The sequence below is a fragment of the Calliphora vicina genome, chromosome 2, assembly GCF_958450345.1.
Source record: "Calliphora vicina chromosome 2, idCalVici1.1, whole genome shotgun sequence".
Taxonomy (NCBI): domain Eukaryota; kingdom Metazoa; phylum Arthropoda; class Insecta; order Diptera; family Calliphoridae; genus Calliphora; species Calliphora vicina.
In genome coordinates this window covers 101,952,832-101,973,147 of record NC_088781.1, presented here as the reverse complement: position 1 = coordinate 101,973,147, position 20,316 = coordinate 101,952,832, and the positions used below count along the sequence as shown (strand labels likewise).

The 20,316-nt window shown below is 33.1% G+C and overlaps 1 protein-coding gene across 2 annotated transcripts in view; it reads right to left on the bottom strand.

Moving 5' to 3' along the window:
• Positions 1-20,254, bottom strand: part of stol (stolid) — a 188,999-nt gene extending 168,745 nt beyond the window's left edge. For both annotated transcript variants that reach the window (XM_065501229.1, XM_065501228.1), the window contains exon 1: positions 19,475-20,254. In XM_065501229.1, coding sequence (XP_065357301.1) covers positions 19,475-19,584 — 110 coding nt within the window. In that variant the 5' untranslated portion in view covers positions 19,585-20,254. The remainder of the gene's footprint in view (positions 1-19,474) is intronic.
• Between the last annotated feature and the right edge of the window lie 62 nt (positions 20,255-20,316).

The following is a 20,316-nucleotide window of genomic DNA, read 5'->3' as shown; positions in this document are numbered from 1 at the left end:
TTTGCTAATAAAAAATGTATTGCTATATATTATTTACAACCATTTATCAAAGATTTATAAAACAAATTTTCACACAAAATTTGTACTTATGACTTTTGATAAACGTTTTTGAATAAAGGCCTAAAATTTTAAAAATTTAATAAAATCGAAAACCGCAAAAATCCGCGAAATGTTAAAATATAATATAATTCTATACATTCCCTTCTTTAATCAACATAAAATAGTTATGGGCATTTTTGGGCATTTATGCTACTTTATTACTTCCAAAGAACTTTTTCATGTAAAAAGAATTATAATAATAGTTTGTTCGGAATTTACCAAAATTTAAGTACGTGCATTCATAATTTCTTTAAAAAAAGATCACAAATTAGTTCCCTACAACATATATCAATATTATTAATACAAAAAAACTATTTTATTCAATAAAGAATAAGATATTTTAATAATGAAATATACACCTTAATATTCCATTTTTAATATATTTTAAATGTAGTATTTTTTTATTACGTTTGGCCTGCTGCTACTCTTAAACCAAAGCTTTGAAAAAAATGTTCTGAACAAACTATATGTAGAAAAGGATCCTCTTGCCAATGACATATCATTTGTGTTGTAAAACGCATTTTTCATTTATCGCCACAAGTCACCATATAGCTGCCCCTATATGCAATGTTGTGAAATACATTTTTAAGCTGCTGAATACGCTGACATGTACCGTTATGTTCTTATTCAAATATTATAATAAACTCTTAAACATGGTTTAGGTGTTATTTAGATAAGAAATTGCATTTGAAAATTGCTGGGACGTATTATCCCAGTAGTCCGGAAAGGGTTAAAGTAACCTGACACCAGGATCTCAGCCAATTCCAGCAGTTTCATCATCAGAAGTAATGTTGGACACGAAGTTAGGCGACCATAGTCTATTGTCAATGTTCCAGCTCGATGATAAAATACATTATAAATTTTAAAATTATAGCCATCATTTAAAACTAGTTCAGATAATTTAGCTTTGAAGCTAGCTATCAACTGACTAATTATATGAACAAAAAATGTTGAAAACAATTTCTTGACCAATTTTTAATTGACAAATAAATAAGAGAAAGTTCCACCTAATTCAAGTAAATGGAGGCAAAACGACTGTTTTCTTATGAAAACATAACGTAGATTACTGTATATCACCTAAATTTGATGTAATTTATAGTACAGGGGAGGCAATGCTTGTTTAAAGAACCAGAGTAAAAACATACGAGCAATTAAATTCAAAGCAGATCAGATTCAATAACAACCTGGTCTAAGATATCAATGTCTTCGTTTTTAGTGACTTCTAGAAGTAACCAATACGACTTATCTGGATGTGTCTAAAAAGTGCGCAGAATATTTCACTTCTGGAAGAGTCGAAGCAGTGTCTTCTAAAAGTAACCCATATGTTACTTCTAGTATTAAAAATGATTAGGAGGAACAGAATTTCCTGTCAAATTTGTATAACTTTCCTATAACACGGTGGTACAAAAAATTTGTTTTTCCAATAACTTGGCGAATGACCTAGTGCAGATTGTAGGTCTAGCTGAGTATATGTATTACAAAACCGGTTTTAAAAGTTCCAATACAGCCTCAAATTTCCGAGATATAGGCAAAAGTATTTTTTTTTTTTTTTGACTTGCAAATTTAAACATTCTTAACTCAGTCATTATTTAACCGATTTTTAAATAATTTTTAAACGACATTGAAAAGGTACGAACGAGATTTTTCCAAGAATATACAGTAAGCCTCAAAAGTGAGTAAACATCAAATATTATTTTATAAATATTATTAATGAAAATTCTAAAATCTATCCATCGATTCAAATTTAAAAGTTTTGGTTTGTTGGAGATTGAGTTGAATAATAAATTCGGTTCTCAAAAAAAATTTTAAATCGGAATATACTGATTTTAAAAAAATCAAAAAAAAACACTTCTGAGGTTGTGTGTATATATTCACTATTCTATTGATACAGATTTTTCCAATAATATCAAAATTTTTAATTTTTTTAAAAACTTTTTCAACTATTTTTTGCAGATCTTCTTTTTTAACAACAATAAGATTATTAACTGTCATTCTGAGTAAAACAAACTTTCATTTGTTTAAATTTACTGAGCAACATTATCTTCTTGCATCTGATAGAAACGCGAAAGTTACATTTAGAAGAGAAATATTCTGCATGAGTGTTTTTTGCTCCCTTATTCAAACAACTTCTGGTAGTAATGAAGAAGTAACTAAATAACTAATATTTTATGCCGTACATTTTATTTTCATTGGTTCAAGTCCTAAATTAAACATTTTTTAAAAAAAGACTTGTTTTTAGAATTTTTACTTTTTGCTATAGTATTTATATATTGTTACGTTTTAACCTTTTCAAAACGCTGATTTATTTCCTTTAAATAAACCGCATACTTTTGATTGCAAATAAAAGCCGTTTAGTAGTTTGAAAATTGTAACAACTCTTTGTTTATTTAAAAATGTACAACAATCAATGTTTTTTATATACGTTTGCAAATTCGCAGAAATACAGACACAATTTATAATGTATACGAATTTACTTGAAAAACACAACACACTTTAAGGCACTAGTTGATGTTTATTCGAAAATCTTCTCTGATAAACTCACTCACGACTGCAACCTCTGCCACTATTTATAACACTGCCATCTGCACTCCAGATTGTTCTTTAACTGTCAAAATTCGAATTTTCTAGATCTTACTAATACATACGTCATCTGTGGTGTACTTTCTACAATGTTCTTTAACTGAATATTCGAATTCGAATACAGCTTAGCCAACTTACGATCAAATCAACTGAAAGCTTTTATTTAATAATGCCCACAGATATGTTACAGTTTGCTATTACAGCACTGTTATTTGAAAGCATTATGCTACTTTTAAATCAGCCCTTAAAATCGTTATATTTGAATTCAAGTACAATTTCGTAACAATATTTATAGAAGGAGCTATCAAACTACAACACAATTATAACTTATTTAAATTTGGAATTATGAAAAATTTTAAGCAATTTAATAAATTCAAATATATATGTACATTTATTCGTTTTATTCGAATACTCTACATAAAATTGTTCGAATTATTTGTTATTTAATTTACGGCAAATCCCACTGTGCACTGTATAGTTCTTACAGTTACATCAAATATACCATTACACTCCCATATTTTTTTTCCATACAAAAACTAAAAATACCAGTAACATTAGGGTGAATATTATTTTACACTTGTTTGGAAACCAAATTGAAAATTTGAAAAAGATACACATTTTATTTGATATTTCGAGCTTTGGGTCATTGCTACTTGTTACCGCATCTTTTTCAAATTTTCAATTTGGATTTCAGATGACGACGATTTCAAATGATGGCGATTTTTAAAATAAAATGAAAAAAAATTGCGGTTGAATGGCGGTCACCCCATTACATAGTGTTCGTAGACTTCAAACGTGATTTTGACGCATTACAACACAATGCGATCTGGGAAGCTCTAAGATGCCAAATAAAATGGACTTAGCACTTTTGCATAACACAGTATAATAACTTTGGAAAAAAATAAGGACCACCCTAGTACTCATAGTTGCAAATACGTTAGTAATTTTCATAAATACATGATGACATTACAACTGGTTGTAATGCTCAAACAACAACATTTTCACAAACATTTCAGTATTTTTTCAGTTGCTGTTGGTTAAAATGCAAAAACGAACCAACAACTAAAAATTTAAGTTAAAAGTTAAAATGTTTAATGTTTAATTCCGTTTAAAATACTGACTTTAATTACAAAGTGTCGCAGCAATCGCAGTCAACGGTTTTTAATTTCTTTTAAACATTTCATTTTCAAATTTGTTCTACAATTTTTTTTCCTCTTCTAACAAACGATTAATTGAGTCTTTTGGAAAAAAAACAGGAATTTAGTGAAAAAACTTAGTATTTAAAAAAAAGCAAACAATTGGAGAAAGGGGGTAGAAGTGTCAAAACAAAAATGTGAAAAACATGAACATTGAAGTTGAAATGAAAGAAAAACAACAGCTAAACTGAATGAAAATTACAAAATCCTATTATGAATCCATTAGATACGGTTGCACGCACAAAGTACATAAATACTACGGCTGTGACATAAACTCAAACATATTTACACATCCATAAGAATGGATTCACTTTCTCACACACACACATTACTGTGTAGGCTGAAATATTTTTATAAAAATGATAAAAAAACACACATTTATTATTAAAGAGACCATACACTAATAAAAATGAGGAGTTGGAGAACAAATACCCAACTGGAAATATTAGAAGTTTATTTTATTCTGTAATCCTATAAATACCCAAATTATTCTAAAATTTTGTATTATACAATTCGTCAAAAATCGTTGCAATTCCAAACTCCATTCAAATATAAAATACCTAGAGAATCTTTCGAATACCAATTGCACGTCCACAGTCTCGAGTCGAAACAGCCGAGACAGCCAGAACAGCAGAGTCTTCTGGTCAAGCCTGATGACATCTGTCATGGAAACTTTAGTGATCTCAAAATATTATATTGAAAACTGCCAAACATTATATTGAAAAATATTATTTAAATAACTTTAACTTGTATTCATAAAATAATAAGATGTGGTCGATATTCGAATGTCTCTCCAACACCATGAACAATATTGTTACGAAATTGTACTTGAATTTCGAATACAACGATTTTAACGGCTGATTTAAAAGTAGCCTAATGCTTTCAAATAACAGTGCTGTAATAGCAAACTGTTACATATCTGTGGGCATTATTAACATTGAATAAAAGCTTTCAGTTGACCATTGATCGTAAGTTGGCAGCGCTGTTTGCTGCGACCCTATATTCGAATTCGAATATTCAGTTAAAGAACATTGTAGAAAGTACACCGCAGATGGCGTATGTATTAGAAACCTCTAGACAGTTAAAGAGAAATCTAGAGTGCAGATGGCAGTGTTATAAATAGTGGCAGAGGTTGCAGTCGTTAGTGAGTTTATCAGAGACGCTATTCGAATAAACATCAACTGAGTGCCTTAAAGTGTGCTGTATTTTTCAAGTGAATTCGTGTACATTATAAAGTGTCTGTATTTCTGAGAATTTATAAACGTGTATAAAAAAACATTGAGTGACTATTTAATTCTGTGGTTGTTGTACATTTTTAAATAAGTAAAGAGTTGTTACAATTTTTAAACTACTAAACGGCTTTTATTTGCAATCAAAAGTATCCGGTTTATTTAAAGGAAATAAACCAGCGTTTTGAAAAGGTTAAAACGTAACAATATAATAGGATCGCGCTAACCATACGTATTGAGTTATTTTAACTGTTTGTTTTTTTAACCAGCCTAAGAGATAAAATCCCCAAATTCACCAACAAAATCCGATCGAATAAACATTTTTGTCATAAATGAAATATCCATACTAATGCAGAAGAGGGACACTAGTCCCTTTGTTAATGTTAATCTGTTGGCACAGATTGTCAAGCCACTTCCAGGATACACTTCAGTCGTCTTCGGACCACAATATCAAAACCATTTTTCGTTACCTTTTCGATTTTGTTGGCAAGCATTCATCAATTCAGCCACGCATCTCTATTCAATGCCTATTTACCCAAAAGCATGAAGAAATAAATCTTGACTTAACACTGCAACACTCTAGCCGATTAACTTTCAAATTAACTAGAGTGATTGAGAACACTCCAACCAATAATATGAAGAAATGCATCATTATATATGAACTAGTTGACCACCCCGGCTTCGCCCGGTAGCATTTACTAATGTTAGTTCTTTAAATTTCTCCAACCCACATACACCTGCCTGTTCCTACCTGCTTTTTTATAACAGTTGACTGGACTCAAAAAAAAAATCCGAGTTTTACCCGGAAATTTTTAATTTTTTTTTCTTTACAAACTGAAAATTTCGAATCGAATAAAAAAATGAGCCAAATCGCTCTAGCCGTTCTCACGTGATGCCATTACATACATGGACCATTTCATTTTTATATATATAGATTAGTTCAGACTGTTATTTCTACAGTTTAATTAGCCTTGAGTTGAGTTAATTACGATATAAGTAGTGAGGTTTTTCAAGTGTTAGTTTATAAAAACGCCATAAAGATTTAGTTGAAAAAGCCACCAAAAAAGTCAAACCATTCAAAACTATAGCTCTAATTCAGTGATCGGCTCTCATGGCCACCAGGGGCCGAACATAATCGCTTATTTACCATCAAATAACACAAATTTCAATGAAGTTAAAAGAAAAAACTACTTAAAATCTCAATCCATAGCTCAGCAGATTACAACAGAGAAAGAAAAAGCATAACATCAAATTATAATTTAAGTTCCATATTCTCTTCCTACTCTAAATGGAATAAAAGTGCTGATGCCAAATAATCTTCATGAGCCGAGAGTTAATTTTATGTCAAAAATACCCACCATTATTATAATGATTGAAGAAATTGATAGACCTGCAATCATTCTCCAAAGATACCCTTCTACCCAAATTATTTATGACTGTCGATGTCAAAATGTAAAATTTTAAGAAAGCTAATCTTGATCATCTTTCCATTTTCTCTCTCCGGTCATACATATTATTTCTTTCAGAATTTACAGGAATTTTAAGAAACGAAGCTATTGTAATGGGGCTTATGATTTTGTGACGTCCATCACCATCATAATAATAATTTCTTACCATTTCTTTAGACCACCTAGACTGAATGGAATCAGTCTTGAAATTAGGGATAATGCAAAATATCTTGGCATCATTCTAGATAAGAGATTGTCCTGGAATATGAATATTCAGAATAGGATTAACAAGGCCTACGTGGCCATCTACTCCTGCAAAAAGGCAATTGGTACTAACTGGGGCATTATGCCGAAAGGTATCAATTGGATCTTCAAAGCAGTCGTCAAACCCATCTTGTTCTATGGAGTATTGGTGTGGTGGCAGGCATTGGATAATGTTACTCACCGGAAAGCCGTTGAACGAGTTCTAAGGACTATTGCGATACTGATTACAGGCGCTATAACTTCTACTCTACTTCCTCTAAGGCACTTTTTACTATTCTAAACTGGCTACCAGTGGATTTGATGGTGATACAAATGGCTCTCAACTCTGCTGTGAGACTAAATGCGGGGGGTTCGTGGTCTGGTAAGGATCTTGGACACTCTAGGATACTGAATTACTATGGGTTTATACATGGTAATATCGATTACTGCATCGCAAAACCTTTTTTCGATAGGCATTTCCATATTATGATCCCGAATAGGGATCTATGGCAGCGCGGACTCTTCCCTCCTGCTGATGTCATACGGATATATACGGATGGCTCTAATAGGGGTAATAGGGTCGGTGGAGGTTTCTATATTGAAAACTTTGGGATAAGATCCTACTTTAGGCTACCTAACTTCTGTACTGTTCTTCAGGCGGAAATTACTGCCATTAAACGCGCAACCAACTGGCTGAGGTATTATCGAATATCTGGTGATATATGTATATTTACTGACAGCAAGGCTGCTGTTAACGGAATAGCGGGTGTCTTTACGACATCTAGGTTAACCGAGGAATGCCGGGTATCTCTAAATGAGATAGCGAGACATTCTAGGATAACGCTTATATGGGTCCCTGGACACGATGGAAATCAGGGTAATTGTATAGCAGATGATCTGGCCAAAAGGGGTGCGATGTTGAGTGAGGAGGCGATCGACCCCTTTTCTGGTATTTCCCTTGTTAAATGCAAGATGGCTGTTCAGCAGAAACTGTATGAGACTGCACAAAACAGGTGGACTAATGAACCTTCCTGTGCTACAGCGAGGTCGACTTGGCCCGTATATGATGCCAACAGGACGAATCTACTTGTAGAATACCGTCGTGAGCAAATAAGGCTAATTGTCTCCTTTATTACAGGGCACTGTTTAATCGGGACACATGCTAGAAGATTGGGCCTACGGTACAATGATTACTGTAGAAGCTGTCATAATGAAGAAGAGGAAGAGACTGTATATCACCTTTTCTGCCAATGCCCGGCTCTTACAAACCTGAGGGAACGCATCCTTGGATTTCCATTCCTATCATGCTTGGACGAGCTATCGAGGATGAATCTTAGACGAATCTACTCCTTCATCCGGGAATCTGGCTGGTTTAACCTGGAGGCAACGGAAGTATTATAAATACCCTGTTGTCTACCCATTGTGTATCACAATGGGATCAGATTTAAATGGACCCAAGTGAGCTGCTTGAGGAGCAGCAGCCCATGGAACCTAACCTAACCTAACCATTTCTGTAGACCTCCTTTAGTCTAACCTAGGCTACATTAGACTAAACGATTAGATAAATGGATGGATTGTGTCTAAACTATCAACTATAATACAGACCAAACCCGTAATTCTTGCCAGATATTTCAAGGATACCATTTATCATATATGTTGAAGGAATTGAAAAAGAAGAAATGAGAACGAAGAGCAGCCTTCTTTCCATTTTCTCTCCCGGCTAAACGAATGTTTAGTTTAAAATATTTTGATTCTTCTACAGGAATTGAATGAAAACTCCTAATAAGTGGAGGTTCCAATGAACTATAATAGTCTTGCAAAAACATAACATTTGACCTTTGACCTTTGACCTTCACGATTTAAGGTTTAACGTTTTCCAATTTTAGTAAAACATTCAGACTATATTTAGAATTACCTGGACTATAATATTCTGAACAGGGTTTTCTTAAAATTCATAACAGTAAACAAATTGGGCTCATTCGCCAAAATATGGCAAACAAATTATTTTTTCTCGAAAATTTAAAAAAAAATTTCAATCGAAGGTACGGAAAAAGTATAGGAGATATTTTTATATTTTTATTCCCTATTATATTCTCAATAAATCCCTATAAGATGATCATACAATTTTGAAATTTGTTTAACAAAATTTTTAATAATTTGAAAATGGAGTTTTGAAACTGCAGTTAAAAAAAATTTATTTTTTTGGTCATACCTACGAAGCCAAAAACTCATATACAAATAAATATGCATATATTTTAAGTAAGAATGAGCTTTTATTTTAATATTTCTCAAAATATGTTAATTTTGTTTCTACATTTCTGGTTCAAGTAGCAAACTTTTTACAAAAACTGAAAAATTTAATTTTTTCCCCTTATAAATGCATCTCATAACTTCAGAGGGCTTGCGACACGTCTTAACCCCAACCGATTCACCTAAAATTGTTTCAGCATGATTTTTTTACCAATGTTCACCAAACTGGATGGTGAAACGGGCAAAAATAGCCTAACCTATACTACTAAATGAGCAGCTAATTGGATGGATTGTGTCTAAATTATTAATTTTAATTAAGATCAAACACATATTTGTACCCAAGGATATAATCCTACCTCCACAAAATCATGATGAGATGAATAGCGAATTATTATATAGAGAATTCGTTTATCAAATTGGAAACAGAATTCAAATAATCTTTGAATTAATCGGTATTTATGGAACTAAACTTATCGAAAGCTTTCTACATATTAACGTTATTCCAAAATATACAGTCCTCCCTGTCCTTCGACTTCTCTCTTCTGACATAAAAATTAAGTGATGGATAGTGCTTGAGATAGTATTACATAGAGTTGAGATAAAATGAAGTTAGTAAAGAATGCTGAGGTGTAATGATGAAAACTTCTAGCTTAATAAAAAAAATAAGAACTGAAAAACAACAAGCTCGTATCTTTTATACAACCTGTCGATGATGATGTTATTTGTGATGAATCTGATTAAAGTTTATTAGCCATAATGACGACAGGATTATTTCGTGAAACGATTAACTATTTTTAATGCATAGAAATTGAACTTTTGATACCTGGGAAAACTAGGAAATTCGTACTGTCCCGAAACAACCACTTACTTCTAGAAAATACTCTCTGTCCAGCAACTTGATGCGACGTATCATCAAGCTAATATACGAATTTAAATTGCGAGATCAGTATATGAGTTATCGTGAAACTGAAAGCGGATTGGATATTAGAAAATCGTTTATATATTTAATATTGATATCCCATATTAGCATAACATATAGCATAACATCAAATTATAATTTAAGTTCCATATTCTCTTCCTACTCTAAATGGAATAAAAGTGCTGATGCCAAATAATCTTCATGAGCCGAGAGTTAATTTTATGTCAAAAATACCCACCATTATTATAATGATTGAAGAAATTGATAGACCTGCAATCATTCTCCAAAGATACCCTTCTACCCAAATTATTTATGACTGTCGATGTCAAAATGTAAAATTTTAAGAAAGCTAATCTTGATCATCTTTCCATTTTCTCTCTCCGGTCATACATATTATTTCTTTCAGAATTTACAGGAATTTTAAGAAACGAAGCTATTGTAATGGGGCTTATGATTTTGTGACGTCCATCACCATCATAATAATAATTTCTTACCATTTCTTTAGACCACCTAGACTGAATGGAATCAGTCTTGAAATTAGGGATAATGCAAAATATCTTGGCATCATTCTAGATAAGAGATTGTCCTGGAATATGAATATTCAGAATAGGATTAACAAGGCCTACGTGGCCATCTACTCCTGCAAAAAGGCAATTGGTACTAACTGGGGCATTATGCCGAAAGGTATCAATTGGATCTTCAAAGCAGTCGTCAAACCCATCTTGTTCTATGGAGTATTGGTGTGGTGGCAGGCATTGGATAATGTTACTCACCGGAAAGCCGTTGAACGAGTTCTAAGGACTATTGCGATACTGATTACAGGCGCTATAACTTCTACTCTACTTCCTCTAAGGCACTTTTTACTATTCTAAACTGGCTACCAGTGGATTTGATGGTGATACAAATGGCTCTCAACTCTGCTGTGAGACTAAATGCGGGGGGTTCGTGGTCTGGTAAGGATCTTGGACACTCTAGGATACTGAATTACTATGGGTTTATACATGGTAATATCGATTACTGCATCGCAAAACCTTTTTTCGATAGGCATTTCCATATTATGATCCCGAATAGGGATCTATGGCAGCGCGGACTCTTCCCTCCTGCTGATGTCATACGGATATATACGGATGGCTCTAATAGGGGTAATAGGGTCGGTGGAGGTTTCTATATTGAAAACTTTGGGATAAGATCCTACTTTAGGCTACCTAACTTCTGTACTGTTCTTCAGGCGGAAATTACTGCCATTAAACGCGCAACCAACTGGCTGAGGTATTATCGAATATCTGGTGATATATGTATATTTACTGACAGCAAGGCTGCTGTTAACGGAATAGCGGGTGTCTTTACGACATCTAGGTTAACCGAGGAATGCCGGGTATCTCTAAATGAGATAGCGAGACATTCTAGGATAACGCTTATATGGGTCCCTGGACACGATGGAAATCAGGGTAATTGTATAGCAGATGATCTGGCCAAAAGGGGTGCGATGTTGAGTGAGGAGGCGATCGACCCCTTTTCTGGTATTTCCCTTGTTAAATGCAAGATGGCTGTTCAGCAGAAACTGTATGAGACTGCACAAAACAGGTGGACTAATGAACCTTCCTGTGCTACAGCGAGGTCGACTTGGCCCGTATATGATGCCAACAGGACGAATCTACTTGTAGAATACCGTCGTGAGCAAATAAGGCTAATTGTCTCCTTTATTACAGGGCACTGTTTAATCGGGACACATGCTAGAAGATTGGGCCTACGGTACAATGATTACTGTAGAAGCTGTCATAATGAAGAAGAGGAAGAGACTGTATATCACCTTTTCTGCCAATGCCCGGCTCTTACAAACCTGAGGGAACGCATCCTTGGATTTCCATTCCTATCATGCTTGGACGAGCTATCGAGGATGAATCTTAGACGAATCTACTCCTTCATCCGGGAATCTGGCTGGTTTAACCTGGAGGCAACGGAAGTATTATAAATACCCTGTTGTCTACCCATTGTGTATCACAATGGGATCAGATTTAAATGGACCCAAGTGAGCTGCTTGAGGAGCAGCAGCCCATGGAACCTAACCTAACCTAACCATTTCTGTAGACCTCCTTTAGTCTAACCTAGGCTACATTAGACTAAACGATTAGATAAATGGATGGATTGTGTCTAAACTATCAACTATAATACAGACCAAACCCGTAATTCTTGCCAGATATTTCAAGGATACCATTTATCATATATGTTGAAGGAATTGAAAAAGAAGAAATGAGAACGAAGAGCAGCCTTCTTTCCATTTTCTCTCCCGGCTAAACGAATGTTTAGTTTAAAATATTTTGATTCTTCTACAGGAATTGAATGAAAACTCCTAATAAGTGGAGGTTCCAATGAACTATAATAGTCTTGCAAAAACATAACATTTGACCTTTGACCTTTGACCTTCACGATTTAAGGTTTAACGTTTTCCAATTTTAGTAAAACATTCAGACTATATTTAGAATTACCTGGACTATAATATTCTGAACAGGGTTTTCTTAAAATTCATAACAGTAAACAAATTGGGCTCATTCGCCAAAATATGGCAAACAAATTATTTTTTCTCGAAAATTTAAAAAAAAATTTCAATCGAAGGTACGGAAAAAGTATAGGAGATATTTTTATATTTTTATTCCCTATTATATTCTCAATAAATCCCTATAAGATGATCATACAATTTTGAAATTTGTTTAACAAAATTTTTAATAATTTGAAAATGGAGTTTTGAAACTGCAGTTAAAAAAAATTTATTTTTTTGGTCATACCTACGAAGCCAAAAACTCATATACAAATAAATATGCATATATTTTAAGTAAGAATGAGCTTTTATTTTAATATTTCTCAAAATATGTTAATTTTGTTTCTACATTTCTGGTTCAAGTAGCAAACTTTTTACAAAAACTGAAAAATTTAATTTTTTCCCCTTATAAATGCATCTCATAACTTCAGAGGGCTTGCGACACGTCTTAACCCCAACCGATTCACCTAAAATTGTTTCAGCATGATTTTTTTACCAATGTTCACCAAACTGGATGGTGAAACGGGCAAAAATAGCCTAACCTATACTACTAAATGAGCAGCTAATTGGATGGATTGTGTCTAAATTATTAATTTTAATTAAGATCAAACACATATTTGTACCCAAGGATATAATCCTACCTCCACAAAATCATGATGAGATGAATAGCGAATTATTATATAGAGAATTCGTTTATCAAATTGGAAACAGAATTCAAATAATCTTTGAATTAATCGGTATTTATGGAACTAAACTTATCGAAAGCTTTCTACATATTAACGTTATTCCAAAATATACAGTCCTCCCTGTCCTTCGACTTCTCTCTTCTGACATAAAAATTAAGTGATGGATAGTGCTTGAGATAGTATTACATAGAGTTGAGATAAAATGAAGTTAGTAAAGAATGCTGAGGTGTAATGATGAAAACTTCTAGCTTAATAAAAAAAATAAGAACTGAAAAACAACAAGCTCGTATCTTTTATACAACCTGTCGATGATGATGTTATTTGTGATGAATCTGATTAAAGTTTATTAGCCATAATGACGACAGGATTATTTCGTGAAACGATTAACTATTTTTAATGCATAGAAATTGAACTTTTGATACCTGGGAAAACTAGGAAATTCGTACTGTCCCGAAACAACCACTTACTTCTAGAAAATACTCTCTGTCCAGCAACTTGATGCGACGTATCATCAAGCTAATATACGAATTTAAATTGCGAGATCAGTATATGAGTTATCGTGAAACTGAAAGCGGATTGGATATTAGAAAATCGTTTATATATTTAATATTGATATCCCATATTAGTTTTACGTAATACATTATATTTTTGCATACTGAAACCAAAGTACACGCAGAGAAAAAATATAGTTGTGCATGTTTACTGTAACCATTTCAATATTGTTACAGGTTTTTTAACAATATTATAGTCACAGTAACCATTTACGAACTAACTCCAAATTAGAAGCCATCTTTTTTCTGTCAGTGTAATCATTGTATAAGATTTTATAACACAAACAGAAATGCATACAGAAGAGAAAATGAAAACAAATGAGACTAAAAACAGAAACCAGTCTCTCACATACATAAATATACAAACACATACACACTGACACATATTAACAAAACAAAAAGAAAACAAGAAAAACACGAAAAAAAATCAGTGGAAAAAAACTCCAGTTACATGAAAACCAGATGCTTTACTTTATTATTATGAGATGGAGTTAGTTTTAGTTGTAAATGTAGCACACAAATACATACAGACAGACATATATACATTAAATCCTTCTAAGTATATAAACATTACTACTTATATACTACATACATTTGAATGCGAGTGTATTTATATGTATATTTTATATGCACGAATATAATCTTAATTTCAATTATCATGATCATGTTCTAAAGCGAATTTTTATTTTCTCTTCCCACTTTTTACAACCACAACGTAAATCTTAAAGGGAATTATGTAGTTTAACTAAAGCAAACAAAAAATAAAAAATAAAAAAATAAACCTTATTTTAATTTCTTATGCAAGTGTAAGGAATTTATTTTCACTTTAAATATGTATGAGTACGAGTATAAATCAAAATGAATATGAAATTATCACGAGATCTAAGACATGTTTAAATATGTATTTCCGAGGGCAAATGTAATGTTAAGCAATGTTTTAGACAAATTACCATTACGCCAAGAAAGTTGGTAAGAAAAATTCAAAACGAATTTATAAAATATGTTTGTAGGTACCTGCATATACTTTTGAAAACGGTCAAGAGAAAAAATAAAAATTTGGTTTTTTGATTTATGTATATGAAAGGAGATGGCAAAAAAACTATTATCATAGATTAACAGAAAACTAATTAATTAATTAATATTGTGAATGTATTTTAATGTATTTTAATACATTATTTTTCAATTTGTCCCTGGAATGTGTCCAATTAATTCGTACTAATATGGATTTTGATAATCTGAATCCCTGGAAATGAAAAAAACTGGAGCTAGTTGAGATAAATTCATATTAGTAGGCAGTCAATTTGGAAAATATCAAGCGGAGAATGAATAAACTTCTATAATTAAACAGACAAACTCTCAGGAGACAAGACAATCATTTTAATAATTCAAACTTCGGGTTGTTAAGGTTCGGACATAAACCGAAAATTCCGGATACAGAACTATTGGCAATATGACAATAATTCTATGAAGAGAAACCAATAGGAAAACTTATGAATATTCTGCATATAAATTGAATGGCATATGCCAAACTGAGTTGATGTTACCTGAACTCTCTTCGTAAAGGAGATTAAGTTCCTAGCCCAGCTCATAACGATTAAGGAGCGTTTAAGGAATGTAATCCTTAAGAGAAATAAAATTTTTCGTTCCCATTTCCCGGGAAATAAAATTATCTGGAAAAAACCAAACCATAGTTATAGCTCCCATATACATATAAGGCCCACTTCCGATAATCATTTTAACGAGCATAAATCTGATAATAATTTTGATATCCAAATAAAATTCAACAAAAATAAGTTTTATATAGAAATAATTTCATGGCGATCGGTGCATAAGAACCACTTCCGAAAATTACTCCAGAGAAAAAAATTATTGAAATTTTAAAAGAAAATTTCTCAGTGTAGGGTCGGGCTTGACCCGAGGGCGACCAATTAGAATCATCTTGAGGGGGTCTTAAAGTCAACAGTACCTTTAATTACGGACAACATACTGCTAAATCGTTGTTGGTCATACTAAACTAGAATCCGGAAGATTCTAACAAAAACTAAAGCGTGTTCGCTCACATCTAAGAGCCACGATAGACAAGTCAAATATTATCTCTAATAAGCCTTGTTCGAGTTAGAGTTCTTGTAAGAAATCTTGAAAGCGGGTTCGAATGGTGTTGTAATTTCAAATTACCGACAACATATGGCTAAATCGTACATGTTCGCTCTCAACTGAAAGACATGATGAACAAGTAGGTCTCAAATTATCAGGGTGGTCAAATGGTTAATTCTAAGAAGCCTTGTTTGAGTTAGAGTTGTTGTAAGTAATCGAATGGGTTCCAATGATCTTGTAATTTCGAGGTGTATGTATATCTCACAACCTTTTTGAAACTCGTATTTTTAAGTCTTTCTTATATCTTTTCTACCATAATGCTTCCATTGTGACCCTAATAATTTTGGATTATGTTTGCCCTTAATTGGTTTTAAGGCAGCCTTCACACTATACGTTTACAGTCAAGTGTTAGTTTCAATTACTCGTTGATTAGCCTGGGCAAATTATAAGCTTTTAGTCTCATATGGAGTCTCTAGGTTCTACAAGTAAGACATAAGGATGTCATTGTGCGATGAGCACAAGGTACATATCTCAACGGTATCTATGTTTTGGACACCAGTGAGCTATGCTTCAGACAGCTGCCAATTAAATTTGACATTTTTTATTACCTCTGATAGCAACAGGAGATCTGTTTGGTTACCCAAACTGATGTCGTATTCATCATTCAGGTTGGTTGGTTTACATGGTAGTTTCCTGCATGTGAACAATAAAGTAGAGCCGAAAGGACCCCGTTTTGACAAGACCACACCACTTATCAGATGTAGTGCGATTGATATCGTAATATGTGCTAAAAGATATTTAAGTAGGTAATTAAATTTGAGCCAGATATTTCGCCAAGGTTAGTTAATATGTAGTTGCCCAGGAATTTGTGTCTTTTCACACTCAGGGCTGGGCATTCGCAGAGAAGGTGGAAAATCGTTTCCTCTTTTTCCCTATCCTTACAGCTACGACAATGGTCGCTAAAGTTGAGTCCAAGGCGATTTACATGCCTTGGACGATTGCCTGACTAATGAAGATGACTTACACCTGACTGTCGCAAAAAAATACCAATACTGCCGCTAGTATTATGGTCATGTAGTGTATTACAAGCTACCATACTCGCAAAAATGGCAGCCTGAAAAACACTACACTCATTGGGAAGACGGTTTTTTAATCTCGTGTACTAATATGACACCAGGATATATACAGACGGATCTAAAATGAGCTGTGGTTCTGGTAATTTCTGTGGCGAACTTGGAATAGGTATCTCACTATTCCAAGTTCGTCACAGAAATTACCAGAACCAACACCACAGCTCATTTTAGAACCGTATGTATATATCCTGGTGTCATATTCATACACGAGATTAGCCCTACACCACTCACTCCTTAGGGAACTAAGACTTTGAACCTTTGACTTCCAAAGGTTGGTATACAATCGAAGGCAGTAGCCCCAGAATCTCGGTGTGACCATATATTCTCGATCTCCAACAGTGAAACCTCGCTGAGCTGTAGGCAGAGGTGGCCATTAAGTGAAGGTCTATTGGAACGAGGGACTTTATACAGATAGACCACGACATAGTTTTTGCTAGTTGCTGTCCACCATACAAGAGTTCCATAAGTAAGAATTGGATGTACTTTAGCCGTATACATTCATTTTACCAAACATCTTTGGACAGTTGTAATAGGCCACCGTTGCCCTCTTAACCCTGTGTTAAATAATCAGTTTCCACGATAGTTTAGAGTTCAATATTTGGAAGGAAGATTTCACAGTTTTTCAACATCGGAAGTCTGAAGTCCGGAATCTTGGTCTGTGTCGTAAAAAATACAAGTTCTGTTTTCCTTGTATTTACCCCAAGACCACTTTCCGTGGCCCAGTTGTTGAGAAACCCTAAAGAATATCACTAATCATATCAGAAAACAATCCTGATACAAGTATCACCACATCGTCCGTATAAGCAACAACTTGTATGCCTTTTTTCTCTAGTTCAATGAGAATCAAGTTAATAACGATAAGCCAAAGTATTGAAGATATCACTCCGCCCTGAGGTGTGCCTCGTCCAACTTGCTTAGACTTAACGTTGTTAAAAAGATTTGCTGTAACTATTGTTGATTTCAACATGGATAGTTACTAACCAGTCATTATTATACTCTTCAACATTCAGGTTGATAAGAACTTGTTGAATTGCAAGAATAGTTATACCCTCTATGTCCAGGAAGTCTGTCAGACAGTGACTGATAGCCGATATCGTGACTTGATGAACGGAGTTGATTTTTGGTCGTGTATTCGTTATATATGTATCGTTTCGGTGATTGGTTTCCTAGATCTTATGATTGAACATCAAAATATTTAATTTTTGGGTTTATTTGATAAAGTTCTATGCAAAAAACCCACAACCCGTATATTGAAGGAGAATTTTTAAAATGACTTTGTTTTCTGTTTAATTGAAATCTTGCGTAAATTTTGGGACAGCTTTTATTACACTGTGTGTAATTTTTTGAGTCATGGAAATATAACCATATACGGACAGTTTTGCCCAAAGTTACGCTCTTTTTTTATGGGCCCCCAAAGATTTTGGGCAAAGGCTCATATCATGCAAACAGTTCGGAATTTTGATTTACTCTCTGAGGCAAAGTTGTAGCCCTTGTCATAAAGAACAAAAATTGTGAATATATAAAATCTAAAGAACTTCATCTTCAAGATCAAAATAAATAAATTTGTTAAAGCTGCCTAAAAGTATGCTTTAGTTTATAATAATTTAAAGTTTATGGCCCAAAACACTTAATTCCTTTAGTTTTTCCTTAATAACTTATATTGACCTACCTAAATGATATTAAAAATCATTCCTAGGAAGTTCATATGTTCTAGAAAGTTGTTTATTGAGATCTTAGGTACATTTTTGTAGTTGATTGTTTCCTTGAATTATAAACGGTTTGCTACCTATGGATCTGAACAGGGGATAAATGTAAAAAATCGAATTTTTTGAAGTTTTTTGTGATTTTGATCTTGAAGATGAAGTTTTTTTGATTTTATATGTTCACAATTTTTGTTCTTTATCACAAGGGCTACAACTTTGTCTCAGATAGTAAATCAAAATTCCGAACTGTTTCCAATATATGACCCTGAGAAAATTATGTTTTTTTTTTGGCAAAAATGACAAGTGCATGACTTTTGACAAAACTGGGAGACACGGGTCTTTTATCATGTAGTGGTGTCCGTATATGGTTATTTTTGTTTGTGTTGCACTGTGTTATTTACTGAATTCTTCTGTAAAATAAGAATGATTTTTTCACGCTACACAGAAGGGACCTAATCAAATTAGGCTAAAAAGAATTATACCTTTGGTTTGAAAATTTAATAACCTTGTAAAATATAATTAACATCTATTAGAGTAGTTAGTTAATAGTTCCTGTATTTGGTAGTTTGTATTTATACTATTATTTATGATGTATGTAGTTTTTTTTTTATTAAAATATAACGCTTCCGTGACCAAAACTACACTGTAAACATAAATGACCAAATAAATATTTATGTATTTGCCAATATCGCCTGCCCTATAGTTAATAATAATTAATTTTTATATAAATGTTTTCTTAACAATTAACTAAATGGATAAATATAAAACAAATTGCAAAATTAAAAAAAAAAAAATATTGAAACTTACTCATTGTGTGGTATGTCCTCGTCCTGTTCAGCGACAACAATAAAACTGTTCAATTTAAAAATTAAAATGCCCAATAACAGGGTGAGTACACAAAATTGTTTACGCTCCATTATGATTAATATTTATGCCAATTGATGACTGACTGACTGGCTGACTAGTGACGACGTCGACGACGAATTTGATGACAAGCGTAACAATAACACACAACAGCAACAAAAGTGTTGCTGATGATTACAATGTTGTTGTTGTTGTTGATGATGTCGACGATATTGCTGGTGGAGGCGATGACGTTGATGTTGTAGACGATGACAATGGCATCAAACAAAATCAATTTTAAGGGCCAGGGAGGAGGTTTTTATTTAATGTTTGAACTATTGTTTTTTTTTTTGTTTGTTATTATGGCAAATAGTTTTGTAACGTTTTGTTTTGCTTTGTTTTGTTGGTTTTTTGTATTTGGAACTTATTCCCTTTTGCACTTTTTTTTTTGTCTGTCTATAGTTTATTTTCGATTTATTTTTCGTTTCTTTTTGTTCTGTTGTTTTTGTTGTTGTATAATATTTGCTTTGTTACGTCGTATTATTTGTATTATTACGTAGTTAATGTAACAATGGTATTATTGTTGTTATAATAGTTGTTGTTGTTTTTGTTTTTGTTATACAACGTTTTAATACTCAATACACAGTTATACACAAACACGGCTACAATAATAATGGAGAAAAAAAGAAAATCATACAGATACGATGAGTACACGTGAATAAAAAGATGGTGTAAACAAAACCACTACTCCCCACAATCTCTCACTCACTTACTCACCACTGCTCCCATCGACATACAATCGAATC